Source organism: Dryas octopetala, chromosome 5, assembly GCF_963921425.1.
Source record: "Dryas octopetala chromosome 5, drDryOcto1.1, whole genome shotgun sequence".
NCBI classification, from domain to species: domain Eukaryota; kingdom Viridiplantae; phylum Streptophyta; class Magnoliopsida; order Rosales; family Rosaceae; genus Dryas; species Dryas octopetala.
This window is the reverse complement of record NC_141370.1, coordinates 4774371-4789415: the sequence shown is the minus strand read 5'-3', so window position 1 is coordinate 4789415 and position 15045 is coordinate 4774371. Positions and strand designations below refer to the sequence as shown.

At 35.0% G+C, this 15045-nt stretch overlaps 1 protein-coding gene across 1 annotated transcript; it reads left to right on the top strand.

Annotated features, from left to right (window-relative positions):
* The first annotated feature begins 279 nt into the window (after nucleotides 1–279).
* Nucleotides 280–13539, top strand: LOC147283687 (Protein prenylyltransferase superfamily protein). The gene is made up of 21 exons (XM_086243533.1): nucleotides 280–774; nucleotides 898–1027; nucleotides 1439–1770; nucleotides 2225–2306; nucleotides 2399–2711; nucleotides 3201–3259; nucleotides 5064–5153; nucleotides 6944–7035; nucleotides 7167–7265; nucleotides 7383–7460; nucleotides 8243–8327; nucleotides 8415–8473; nucleotides 8607–8676; nucleotides 8852–8943; nucleotides 9760–9822; nucleotides 9976–10042; nucleotides 10448–10714; nucleotides 11635–11751; nucleotides 12353–12505; nucleotides 12682–12839; nucleotides 13247–13539. The coding sequence occupies exons 1-20, from the start codon at nucleotides 356–358 to the stop codon at nucleotides 12775–12777; spliced, it is 2763 nt and encodes a 920-aa protein (XP_086099659.1). The 5' UTR covers nucleotides 280–355; the 3' UTR covers nucleotides 12778–12839; nucleotides 13247–13539.
* The last annotated feature ends 1506 nt before the right edge of the window (nucleotides 13540–15045 follow it).

The window sequence follows — 15045 nt, the reverse complement described above, 5'->3', positions numbered from 1 at the left end:
TTAAAAAAAAAAAAAAATAGTCTTCTCTCTTAGGCACACGTGGCGCTCAAAGAAGGTGGTTATATGATTGACAGAAAATAATTTGGGGGGTGAAGTGTCAAAAAATTTAGTTTGAGGGTAAAATGCAAATTTCCCGATAGTTTGGGGATAAATTGTAAATAACCCTAATTGTTTTAAAGAAAAAAAAAAAACAATTCGTTATGGATTGCTTCTTACAATGGACTTTACCCCGTGGAACCATACCTCTACTCTAAAACCCAAAACCCCGACAAACTCTCTCTTCTTCACTCTAAAACCCTAATAACGTCCACCTTCCTCACCAACGTCCGAAACGTTTCAATTCATTTCTCACAACATGTCCGAAAGGTCGCAGGAACTTACGCTCCTCCGCGGCTACGAGCTGCGTCTCCTCCGCTGCACCCTCACATCTCCTCCCCCGTCCGATTCCTCACCCTCCTCCCAACCGTCCGATCAATCCCTCCTCCCCACTCACCCCCTCCACCCTCTAATCAACGACCTCCTCACTTCCATCGAATCCGGTCGCTACCTCGAAGCCCTCACCTCCTCCGACGCCAAACGAGTCGTCTTCAAACTCACCGATTCCGACTCGCTCGACAGCTCCACTCAGTGCGCCGACCGAGTGTATTCCGAATTGATCAACCGAGTTGAATCGTTTGTTACCAAGGAATGCGAAGACAAGGCGTATAGAGTCATCGTCGTGCTGTGCATTGCCGTGGCTGCGTTGTTTGGTTTCACTCAATGCAACGTGACTGGGTGAGTCCAAAAAAGAAAAATTAAAATTAAGATTTTTTAAATAAATTATATCTTTTTTTGTCTTTTTTATTAATTTATATATATTTTTTTGTTAATTTCAATTTTGGGAATTTTGGAAATTAGACCGTTGGAGGAGTTGCCAAAGTGTCCTCTGCCCCTGAAAGCGCCCAAATGCGATGAGTGGGAGAATTGGGCGCGTAATCAGCTTATGGCTGCCGGGTCTGACTTGCTTGGAAAGTTCTCTAATATTCAGGTACTCTCTGTTTTTTTTTTTTTTTTTTTTTTTTTTTTTTTTTTTTTTTTTTTTTCCATTTTTAGATTTTGTCAATTATTTATGTTCGTACTATTGTCCTAATATAGGCCCAGAATTTCTCATTTCTGAACTAATTTTCCTACTTTCCATGTGCAATTATTTCTTTGAAATTTTGCACAAATTTGAACTGGGTTTAGCTTTATTTGTTATAACTCTAATATGTGTGTTTTATACGTATAAAAAAATTAAAATTTATGCTTGGATATTGTAAGTTTTAGTGACAAGCTTTGCTTAATTCTTTTTGGTCAAATACGAGCATTGACAAGCATTTCTTAATGTGTGTTGTTTTTAGTTGTTTTACATAATCGTACACACACATATGTGACATGTGAAATGGTCTGTGTTGTGTAGTATATAGTTTATGCAAAGATGTTGGTCATGAAGATGAGAGATTTGTTATTTGAAGGAAGTGTGTCTTCTGCATTTGGAGTTAGAAGCATTTCATGGTGGCTTGCCAGGCTCACCCTTCTCCAACAGAGAATTCTCGATGATCGGTCTTCCTCTCTGTTCGATCTATTGCAAGTATTTACAAGTGAAACTTTGAATCATTTTGGCACATTGGAGAAAGTAACAAGTTATTGGGGTAACAATTTACGTAATGGTGAGGGTTTGGCACTTGTCTCAATGGTTCATATTGAAGCTGGAATAATGGAATACACCTATGCACGAGTTGATTCATGCAGGTGAGTTGTCATGGGAATTTTCATCTTGTTGGAAATTTGGTTATTATGTTCTTACTAAACATCATATTAATAATCTCCTATAGAAAGCTATCTTATTAATAATCATATTAGTATGTCATTGATTAGATACAATGTATATTGTGAAAGCTCTCACTTATGTCAAAATAAATTTGAAGTAATGTTTCTTGTTAATTTCTTTACTACATTCCGGAAGTAATCATGGAAAAATATATAAAAATTAAAATGTATGTGGTTCCTTTATTTTGTGGTACAGAGAGAGTTTGGGGAAAAAAAATAATCTGTTAAGCATGTATTTCATTTCAATATAATTATTAGATAATTTCAACATTGCAGGTATTTCATGTGTAATTGGTGTATATATTTGGATGCTGATTAGCCTTTGTTTTTAATTTTATTATTACATTCATCTTTATTTTGTTCTTTGTGGTATCAGGTTACATTTTGAATCAGCTGAAGCAGCAGCAGGTCTTCAGCTTTCTCTTACGGGGGTTCTTGGCGTTCGTACTGTACATCAGGTAAATGTTGAATGTCTGTAAGAAGTATTTTATTATTTCTGTTTTTAATATTAAATTTACTTCTTAGCATTACATATCATTCTTTGATAAAGGTAGAACCAAAGGCACAAATGGTACTTCTAGCAAAACCAGCTTCACTAAACAGTGGCGATAGCTGCCCCTCAGAAAGCCCTGGCCCCCAGACATATGATTCTAGTGTTGGCAAAAAAAATATATATCTGCATCCATCTGAAACCTCTGAGGTCTCTGACATATTGATGACCCCAAAATTGTTGCCGAATGATAGTGATTCTGGAATTCAAGTTGGTGGTACTGCTGCTGTCCCTTTGAGCGCAATCCATCAGGCAGTGATCCTGGCTAAATGCCTTCTAATTGAGAAAAGCACACGGCATGATGAAATGCAAAGTAAGTTATCTTGATATATATATATATATATATATATCTGTGTCAATATGAGAGCTCACTACTGCTCCTGTGCCAATATGTCATCAAGTGCCTGATTGGGTATTTTCTGCTGTATTCTAGTTCTGATAGAACACAAACATACTTGTATGCCAATTATTAGCTTTTGTTGGTGTAAGAAAACCAGGGCTAGAATGAAACAAAATCTTGGACCGAGAAGGCAACCTTGTATCCAGGAATATGAGTTAATCTGTATTAACTTATTCAGATTCATATTTTTGAGGATCCTTCCTATGGAAATGCCTTGTTTACCCAGTAAAGAAATTGACTTAATATGTTGGTCCTATTCCTGTAATGTTCAAGCAGTCCAATAACAACTTAATTTCATGTCTACTAATTTTTTTGTTTTATATAATGGAGTACAATAATTTTCTTACTAGATATGGTTGAGTCCCTACTCTTTGATAATCAATAACCCAATGTCTGATACAGGATGGGATATGGCTCCTTACATAGAGGCAATTGATTTTCAGAAATCAGCATACTTTATTGTAAGTATGAAATCACAACATTGTATACTTTTTGAATTTCAATATATTTTTCAGTTTATTGAATCATTCTCTCTAATAACAGTTAACAATTTCTATGTTTAATCATATTCTAAAAGTTTGATGACTTATCTCTTGTATACCAACGAGGGTTGAGTTGTTAGGCCCATTGTTTGTTCCCATGTGGTCTGGGGTTCGATTCCTCAAAGTTACCTTTCTAGCTATTTGCTAGAGTTCCCTGCCTCCCAAAATTGTAGGGTTTCGCCGGGGGCTCCAATTTCGAAGACGAGTCCGCCTGAGGGATTTTTTGGGTATCAAAAAACAAAAAAAAACTCTTATATGTGTGGAAAGGAACTATTCTGGTTGGTAAACCAAGACTGTTTGAAATATCTTCCAAGTGCTGGTTGATGCAGCTAAATTCTGCACTAAGAGATATATCACTGTTAACATCAAACAAATACTAGGGTAGGTTGTCAAAGGGAGAGTTCCTGACAAAGTGACTTAACTCATAGTCCTTGGATGCTTTAGTCACTATAATAACTTACCAGACCATGTAGGTATACAAGTACAGGGACCAGAAATATGGAGAATCTACAAAGAGCATAAACCCTCTTGTAGATATGCATATTTCTTATGACTCATCCTGAAATAAGGTTGCTTCATTAAATCTCGAATAAGTGGAACGGCAATGGAGTCCACTGTATGCCTAGAATTTGTCCCTGATTTTGTTGTTTATGATTATGTTGATTCTTGAAAATTGGCTCTCTATGCATTTGCATTTCAATCTCTTTCACCTCTTTCAGCGAAGTAAAAAAAGGAGTTGGAAGGAGAAGTTTTATAGTTTGGATTGTCACTTTCTATATCCATTATCATGTTTCCCCATAATAATTGGTGAAACCTTCTAATATTGTTCTTGCTTGTACCTCATAAAAAATTCCATACAAGGATTGCATTTCAACCAAATATTGTTTGAAAACTTTTCACAAGCTCTGGAAAATTCTAAAATCCTCACTTTCCACAAGCACTACTATATCAGAGGATTTTTTATTGTCCCTTTGTAGGCTCCATAAAAAATGAATAAGTAATGCACAAAAACTGTAGATGCAATATCTTGTTTCTTATTAGTGATCAAATATCCATTACTTGAATCCTAGTGATATATATATATATATATATATATATGCTTGAGAACCTGGTTTTTCAAATCCAAATTGTAGGATATTTCAAACTCTTTGCTGCTAGCTCATGAAGCACTATAATTGAATACATTTGCAAGGTTTTTTCTTCGGGTGTAAATATTCCAACTTTAATGTATAAAACAGTTGTCACATTGATCCATCCTTCGTCTTCCATGATTGGCAGCATCGAGTGGTCAATTGGCATGAAAAGAAAGCAGGATGAGATCACTGCTCTAAAACCAGTATTGGAGCTTTAAAAAGCTGCCACTAAAGGAAGTCTGCTGCTATGGGTATCCCAGCAAACTACATGTTTTGATATATTCAACAGAAGTGTGGCATTCCATTTGAATCCCAGAAAACTACATGTTTTCGTATTCAAATAAGTGTGCCACTTTTTTTTTTCTGAAAACTACATGTTTTGGTATTCAAATAAGCGTGCCACTCTTTTCTTTTGTTTTAGAACAATGCTACTTTATAGTCCGATATGGATGCATGTTGTAAGTTTTTAGCAAGCACTGACATTCTTGTACTTTGCACTCTTTAATGAGATTGATTTATTGTACTTTGCATCTTAGGTTTCTCTTGATTTTGATAATACTTAATCTGGTAAGTTTCTTTCCCTTCATCAGATACGGTGCTTCTGTGACATTTTACGTATTCGGTGGGAGTCAACACGTAGTCACACAAAGGAACGTGCATTGCTGATGATGGAAAAATTGGTATGATGTGGCATTTTTTTGAAGATACCAAGCTGTTTTTTGGGCATATTTTCTGTTTTACACATAATCTTGCAATGGGTGAATTTTGAAATTGTGATAATCTGTAAGGGGGAGGAGATAGTGAGCAAAAGGCTGTTTCCTGTACCCAATACTCCTCCCAAAACCTCACCCTTTTCCCATTCCCCAGGCGGTAATGAGAAGAGAAAGAATTAAGACCTTGGGAGATATATTTCCATGAACATCAACTTGAGCCTCTGCGCACAATGTTGGAATCCCACTCTTTCTCATGCACCCCATACTTGCTCTTAATGACAGCATGCCATGAAGAATCCCACTCTAGCTGAAATCTCCGTAACCATTTTCCAAGAAATGACAATTCATGCATCTATAAGGTCCTAAACTTGTAAACTTAAGTGCGACCATGTTGCGAGATCACGTTGAGCCTTGTTATGAGCTCTCCCCTAACGGTTGCTGTCAGTTCGCTGTAGCAGTACGACCACTGTAGAAAAAGGACTTTCCAGCAATAAACAGTAGACAAAGAGAGAGATAAAGCCTATGGGATCCAAGTTGGAATGTTCATAGTTGAGTTATAGGGCAAAGAAACCCAAGAGAAACTCGATAATCTGAAATTTCTGAAAAGTACTGTGAAAAACTGCATATAAAGCCTCTATATAAAGCATTTATACTAGGGTTACAGCAGCCCTAGCATCCTAGCCCTTGATTACTTGTTACACTATTTAATCCTAGCCCTCCAAAATACTTAAAAGCTCACATGACCATCACATGACTATTTAAAAAGACTAGGAGCATAACTATTCTATCAAATTAAATAAAGCATAAAAATCAAATAAAGATAAACAAACAACTAAAACCCTGAAATAATTAGAACCCAAGCCAAGTGGCTAGCGGGTCCAAATAGTCATGGAAAAGCCTTGTAGATGCTACTGCATCATGGTTTAGGAAAATGCACATATACTTTTTAATTTGTCCTGTGTGGTTGAAGATAGTTAAACTAGGGTCAACTTGCTATATGTCTGTTTATATCAAGGACAAATTTCATCCATCTATAAGGTCCTAAACATGAGAAGTTAAGTGAGACCATGTTGTGAAATCATGTTGAGCCTTGTTATGAGCTCTCCCCTCAGACGGTTACTGGTTATTGAGCATGTATAGTTAAGCACATATCATTACATCATTGAGGTCATTATTGTGAAGTATGAAAGTAGAAAGTCAGATCTGAAGTCATTTAAATTTCACTACATTCTCTGGTTAAAGTTGGAAAGTTTCAGAGGTCATGGTTAAAGAACAGATACTAGAACTTCGACAAACACTTGTACGCTTTTTCATCCAGTATTCTTTATTCATTAACTTTGGATGGAATTTTGAATCCAGGAGTAACATAATAGATGCATGATAGATATGCTTACCAAGTTGGTATGAAGTAGGGGTGAGATCATAGATGCCAATCATAGGAAGCTGCTGGTGGTCGCTCTTTCTCCAATGAAATTTCAAGGGCTCCTAGTTGGCTTGTTCATGCCTTGCTGGTTCATTAGGTGTTTTACCTAGTCAGTAGTCACTATCATTATTAGACATTTAATAACTTTTTTATTTTTTATTTTAAGTTGATGGATTGAGCACTGCTCTATCTTTGCTTCTCTTCATGCAGATCTGGCTTTAAAAAATCAGTACATGGGGATCTTGTGTTCCAGCTCTAGTTTTCCAATAATTCCATTTACTTATTGTAATTTTGTTTTTCAGCAGTAACTCAGAAATATTGTTCATTATTTTAGGTTCAAGGTATCTATGAGCCTTCTCCAGGAGTGGCAGAAAGGATTCATTTCTGCTATGGGGTTTATATTCCTACAGTTCCTGCCTTGCGGAAGTATATCTTCATCTTTCATTGACTTTAATTTTATAGTGGTTTTGCTTTACCTCTAAAAATACTTAGTTTCTTCTATATGTTATTTCTTATTGACAGTTCTTGTCTATTTTTTCTTTCTGGGTTCATTTTAGGGAATATGGTGAACTTTTAGTCCGCTGTGGTCTGATAGGAGAGGCAGTTAAAACCTTTGAGGACTTAGAGTTGTGGGATAATCTAATATTCTGCTATCGGTATGATGTCACTTAATGGTTATTGAACATTCAATTCTTCTTATATACATCATTGTTTTTTTTTTTTTTTCATCCTTTGTCACCACATTGAGTCTCAGAGATATCATATGAAAACAGCCTATTGGAGAAGAAAGCAGCAGCTGTTGAACTAATCAAGACACGGCTTTCTGAAACACCGAATGACCCCAGGTTATGGTATGTGTTTGGTTTTCCTTTGCTTTTTAAGTATGTTTACTAATCAAGAAACCTTCTTCTCACATTGAATGTTATCATTTGTCTCTTCTACTGCCTCAACTTATAAAAGTCAATAAAAGTTAAATTGGGTGTTGATATGCTCAAAACAATTGTAAGTTATGATATTATTCAAAGTGAGCAACTAATGAAGTTACTTGTGAGTTCTTTCCTTATTAGTTAGTGTGTTTGAATTTGAGAGAGATGTCTTATGTTCACAGTTCGAAAGCCTACTTAGCGGTCTGTGTACAAAATATGAGAAATGTTATGTTTGCATTCCTGATCTTTGTGCATTGTTTGTGAACATCCTGTTATCTGATTATGGAGATTGACTAGGCTTTCAAAGTCTCTATTTCCATGGAGATTGACAAGACAAATATATATATATTTTCTGAACTCATTGTCCATGTCTCATATTCTTTAGAGTCTTAAATAATTTGTAAGCAGAAGAACATGACCTGTAATTGTTGTAACACCGGAGATTAAAGTTTTTTCATTGCAATACTAACTTCGGTCTCACTTCTTGTTTTCATCTTTAATTTGTCTTGAATCTCTATTTCAATATGGTGGTTCTGAAACTCCATTTTATTTTCCACCACTACTTTTGTCTCCCTGCATGCAGCAATGCATGTGAGTACTGATTTGCTTTATTTTGTTCTTAGGTTCATTTTAAGCATATAAGCATATGTGTGTGACAGAATAGTTTAAGAGCAAACTATTTATCTTACTTGAAAAAAAAAATGTAGGTGTTCGTTGGGTGATGTTACTAATGATGATGCCTGCTTTGAAAAAGCCTTGGAAGTTTCAAACGATAGGTCAGCTCGAGCTAAGGTGGTGCCATTAAACTCTCCTTGTAATACACTTTCCTCAGTGCACTTTTTTGTAGATTTTCTCAATATGATCTTTTCTATTTGACAGCGGTCTCTTGCTCGCAGTGCATACAATAGAGGAGACTATGAAACATCAAAAATCTTGTGGTATTTTTTTTTTTTTTTGTAAATCTTTCCTCCTCCACCCTCCTGCCAAGATATGATTTTATTTATTTGACAAGCTTTGGAGTTCACAATTGATTTAGATCCACATAATAATATTCTGTTGGTCACATTTCAGGGAGTCTGCAATGGCCTTGAATTCTTTGTATCCTGATGGCTGGTTTGCACTAGGGGCTGCTGCATTGAAGGTAACTTACATGATTCATGATATGTTGCATTATCAGATTTACTTTTCCAGTTTCCATCGTACATTCATTTATAGGTGGCTATGATGTATGGAAAGGGAAGAGTCATACTCTATCTTACCTTTTTATCTTTGTTTTCTTTACAAGTTTTAAACCTATTGCTGGGGATATATTTCAGGCTAGGGATACTGAAAAGGCACTGGATAGCTTTACTCGGGCAGTTCAACTTGATCCTGAAAACGGGGAGGCATGGAATAATATTGCTTGTTTGTATGCTCTCTTCGCCTTATGTTGTCTTACATGCCCACACTTAATATTGTTTCTTTCTTTTGTCTGTTTCTTCATTTCTGAATATTGTGATAATATTTGAGCTTTTAAATTATTCACTTTTACATACACTCGTATCTTTGAATTAGACATTGTAATTTTAATGGGGGCATTGTTGAGTTTTGTTTTTTTGTTTTAGTTGGTTATTTATATCTTCAGATATGTCTTCAGCCTTGGTTTAATTGTTTCTATATACCTAAATAAGGGGAGGAAAGATCATAGAAGAGTCAAGATTTTGTAATAGGGATTAAGTAGTTGAGAGAGTGCAGGATTGGGTTTTACTTCTGTTTAGTTGTTCTATGGTTATTTTCTGTTATTTTAGGAGTGATCATCTCTTCTCATTTGTGAATACATACAGATTTCTGTGAAACAACATTCACCTCTTGTTTCCTCTTTTATTGTGGTAACTGTTCTATTGTGCATTTGTTGAATCATGACTTGGGGACACTTTTAACAAATACTACCAGTCCTCTTTTATGCATTATATACATGTTACTTATGCCATTTTCAACTGTATAAGACTGGAGAAGGGTATTTTTTTTTTCTTCTTGCAGTATAAATGAACTATAGATGATAGATTTCTAAGTCAATTTTGATTTTCTTTTTTTTTATGTATATATAGAATTTTTTTTGGTGCAGTCTGAATATACAATTTTTATAATGCAAATAATAAGGCAGTTAAGATGTATTAGTTATTAATTATAACTTTGTATAATCATTTGAACTAATTTCTTTCCTCTTGCTATACCAACTATGCAGGCATATGATAAAAAAGAAGAGTAAAGAAGCGTTCATCGCATTTAGAGAAGCCCTGAAGTTCAAGTTCGTCTTTCTCCATTACTACTGTCATTTTCTACCACACGTTCTCTCTCTCTCTCTCCCCCACTCATTCAAACATTTGCATGCCCCTTGCTTGGATTACTTTTGTCATTGACAGTTTGAATTATGTAATGACTGAACATGACTTGGTCACAGGAGAAACAGCTGGCAACTGTGGGAGAACTACAGCAATGTTGCTTTAGATGTCAGAAATGTTGGTCAGGTAAATGCTTTCTTCCAGAGAAGTAGCATATTTCTTTTGAGGCAGCTCACATTGTAAGCCTGCCTTGGTAGGCTTAACATGGTTCATGTGGGGAATCTAATCATTGATGATGGGGTGGGAGAATCTTGCCTTCTTGTGGAGGATGGTAGAGGACATTCCCTGAACTGAAATATAAACAAAAAAAAAAATATAAGAAATAAGTCTTGGTTTTTTGGAATGCGATGTATGAAGTCTTTATTTATAAGGTCCAGCATGTCTACTCGTTGTTCACTGCTTGAGATCACCTATCTTAGGTCATTCCGCTATTATTTCTCTTGTCACTTTCAATTTTCTTCATGTGGATGGATGCATCATTCTATTTTGCTTTTTTTCAGCTGGTCTTATTCTATTTATTGTTTTTTATAGGCTCTAGAAGCTGCACGGATGATGTTGGATATAACTAATAATAAAAGAGTTGATGCTGAATTATTAGAAAGAATCACGGAAGAGGTGGAAAGAATGGCTTCACTTAGGTCTCCAGCAATGATGGATGAACATAATTGTCCGAATCAAGTTTGTTCTGTTGATTCTCAAATAAATTCTGGTAATGGGTCAACAAATGCAGGATCTGAGGTGGAAAAATCTCACGAAACTGAGCACTTAGTAGAGTTTCTTGGAAAAGTTCTACAGCAGGTATAATTTCATTATCATTTCATTTATTCTTATGCTTCCCCTCGTACATGTTTTTACTAAAATGAACAGAAACTATTTGCCAGTTGAGACTGTTTACTGATTGATCATTTGCCATGATTATTAGACTGCTATATCTGTTGTGGTGTGAACCGACTATTATTTTATATTCTAATACTTCCTCTCATGTTTGGGCTTCACTCCACAACTAGAGGGTCCATCGCGTGGAATTGACTTATATTGGGAGGTTGCAAATATAATTACAAGGATTTAAACTCAAGTTCTGCTTTGATACCAAGATATTTTGTTGGTTTACCACTATTCTAAAGTACTTAAGCTGTTAGGATGTGGGCCAACAATTATTTTATTTCTAACAGTTTTATGTTTTAATTAAAAAAATTTATGAATATTCGAACATAGACTTAGTTATCGTTGATGATTTGGGGTTAGAAGTATTTGCATCTTTTCTTTGTTCAAATAGAAAATGAGTAAGGAGAGGGTACCTTGCTACAGAGGGTGGGCTCTTGATCTCTGGTATGTTTAAATATACATATGTGTGGGCACTGCATACTCTCTCTTCCAATGTGTGTAACTTTACTAATGAGAAATTTGCGGGGATTGGACTTTGGGTCTATTGTGCTAATAGTTTTTTGTTGGATGGAGTGTGCCGATAAAATGGTGTAGAACATTTAAACAAGATCGATTTAGCTGCTTTTTGAATGATCAAGTCATGTTCTTCTATTCTAGTTTCCGTCCAGTTTTTTTTTTTTTTTTTCCTTTTCCATCTTTCTTTCTATTGTTAGTCTCATGTCCCTTCCTCTATCTGGAAGCCTCTTGTTGTCTTTTCAATATATTTACGTATAACAAGTTACTAATAAAAAAAGGGTAATAAGTTGCATTTAATATATTTATTTTTGATGTAGATAGTTCGCAGTGGAAATGGAGCAGATATTTGGGGCTTGTATGCAAGGTGGCACAAAATGAAAGGAGACCTCACAATGTGCTCTGAAGCGTTATTGAAGCAAGTTAGATCATACCAGGTATCTCTGGCAGTGTCTTACTAATTTTGAGTTTTCGCCATCACAATTACTTTTAGTGCATTTGAATTTTTTTGAAAACTGGTTTATGCATAAGTAGAAATTTAGGATATGCCTTCAAGGAAAAAAAACAACTGAAAGTATTTTCTATACATGTGTGTGGAAGTTGTTAGGCACTTGCAGTGTCTTTTATAAGTGATGGTTTGGTTTTAATAACTACTGATATCCTTGGTAAGATCTCCTTACTGTTTAAAACATCATAGAATTCCCAATAAGACTAATTTTAAATCATGTGGGTTTTGAGCGTAAGTAAAACAAATGTTTGTAGAAAAAGAAAATAAATAAATGAATAAGTGTATAAATGAAACATAAAGTTGTCATAAAATTCCTCACTCATTGGTTCAGGACTTCAGGGTAGGGTAGGCGCATTGATTTATATATTCTTGTCTTCGTTTGGTTTATAGTGTAATTTTTGTCATTGGACGCAAATCTCAAAACCAGTTATAGTGCCTTTATTTGAAACATATAGATAAGTTTAATTTGGAATGCTGTAATCTCTCTCTCTCTCTCTCTCTCTCTCTCTCTCTCTCTCTCTCTCTCTCAGGGATCTGATTTGTGGAAAGATAGAGATCGGTTTAGAAAGTATGCACAATCCTCCTTGCAACTCTGCAAGGTGTATATGGAAATTTCCTTAACTACTGGTAGCCGTCGGGAACTTTTTACAGCCGAGATGCACCTAAAGAACATAATTAAACAGGCAAGATACTTAGTCCTTTCAGAAAACAACTTTGAATGTTAATTTCCATTCCCTTTTTCACATATTTATTTTGCTGTTGTAATATAATACAATATTTGCATTCATTACTAATTTCATTAATTCAAATTTATGTCACTTGTATTGTAACTAAAGAAGATACATTTGGGTAATCTCAGGCAGGGAGTTTCTCGGACATGGAAGAACTTCAGGATCTTAAAGCTTGCCTTGATGAAGTAAAGTTAAAACTTGAATCCAATTCCCTGTCTGCTTAGCACTTCAATTATTTGGTATTGGTAGTGCCTTCTTGGAATTGCCGTGTACATTTAAAATCAAGGTTAGACCTCCTCTTACACTATCTTCGTTCAAAATATCTTCGAAAGGTGTTTGAGTTGGCAGTGCTAATTTCCGAGTTTTTCTATTTCATTTTTTATTTTTGCATTTTCTAGAACTTCTTTAATTCTGTGGGCAAATAGCTTTTTTTATTGTTGGTTTTGTGTAGCTTATTTATCTTGATTATTTTAACGTATAAAAATCTTAAGTAGAAGAGCTCTGTTGCTTCGCACTCATGGCTGTATTGGAAGTTGAAAAGCCAACCCCTTAGTATTTTGTCTACTCTGGTTTTTTTCTGATCATGTTTCATGTTTATGATCTGTTTGTTTTGTGTGCATTGCAACTTTGCAAATATATTACGGACACTTGTGTTGTTCCTGATTGTGCATCCTTAATCAATTTTAATTGCAGGAACACTGAAGCTTAGCCAACTGTAATGTATACAATCAGAATGTGGCGGTCTTTTGCTGGATCTTCAAAATTAGTTCATGTAGAAAATATGTTCGCTCCTTTTCTACTGTTTTGTTTCTTTTTAACCTATCGTCTAATTTTTCTTTTATACATTTTTGTCCGTAACTTATTCTATAAGAAATTGTTCCCCGCCCTATAGAATTAGTGGACATTTTTGTATCATTAGCCAAAAGTTAAAAACGAGTTCACTCATGGCAATAATGCAGTACATATATCAGTTGGATTATGATTTACTGTCGTCTTAATATTTTCATGACTTTATTTTGTTGTTTCATACTGTCGTTTCTTTGTAGAACACCGCATTCAAATTGTAATTTGGCGCTGATTGAGGTCATCCCCTTGATTGAGTTTATTTTGTTTTCTTTTCCTTTGTTTGGTTCATCCGCTCGATGGAGTTCATCTCCTTAATTGGGCCCTGAAATATTTTCCCCCAGATATATATATATATATATATATATATGCCTAATTGAGGTTTGGTGGTGGTTGACGGCTATCTTCAGCTAGTCCGTTGTACTCCGCTGTGTCGGTGATTGGCTCTGCAATTTGCTTGTAGAAGTCGATCTTTTCTGAAAGAGGTTGCTGGATGACATGCTCTCCTAGGTTCGAATTTCCTCCTGGGCGTGTTTGGTGTTTGTGGTTCGGTTGTAAATAGCTCCTTCCTTGAATTTGGGGTAACTTGGTCCAGATGAACTTGTCCTGCATGATATTCGGTGTAACTTTCCTTGTGGTTGTCCACCTCCCCTGGCCGCGTGTCATGACTTGAGCGGTGTGATTTTTCATGGCTCATCAAACCCAATTCTTGAAGCCATCTCTTTCAACAACCCAAGTCTTGAAATTTCTAAAGGAGACATTGAAAATTTGGGATTGACCCATATGAGATGAGCTGCAACTCGAACATTTGAGAAGAGCAAAAATCTAAACCAAGGGGAGAGAGAGAGAGAGAGAGAGAGAGAGAGAGAGAGAGAGAGAGAGAGAGAGAGAGATGGTATGCTTTCACTTACATGGGTTTTTCTTCGTATTCCTCAAATTAAAGATGTAAAAAGGGATTTGTTTTCTCCTGACCTTAGGAAGACTCATATGGCCGATTTTGAGGACATACAGAGGGAGAACAAATCCCTTTTTACATCTTAATTTAATATCTAAAATTAGATAAATCAGAAATTATTAAGATATCTAATTTTAATACAGAAAAAGGGTATTAGAAAGAAAGAGAAGTGTTAGACTGTTAGGGATCTTAAATTTATATTCCAAATAATATGTTAGTATTTATTGATTCATACATAGCTCATCTTAAAGATTATTTATTTCACAATAAGTAAAACATTAACATGTGTAATAACACATTATTTAAGATCCAAATTTGTGATCCATAGCATTATTGAGAAAGAAAATAAAGGAGAAAAAAAAAATTTTAATACATTTTAGTTATTTTACAGGAACATTTTTAAATTGAACATATTTGAAAATACATGCCCCTTCTAATGAGGGATTCCTTATGAGACTCATTCCATATTATATTTTGATAATCGAAACCATTTATTTTAGGCCTCAATTTAAGGATCAATCTTACCAAAAATTAGATAAATAGAAAACATAACACTGTTCGATTAAATGGTCATCCCTCAAGTGTTTATTGAAAACATTAATTTATATTTGTCAATTTATCTTATCAAAATTAGATATCTTAATAATTTCTGATTTGTCTAATTTTTTATATAAATAATTTTTAAATAGATACC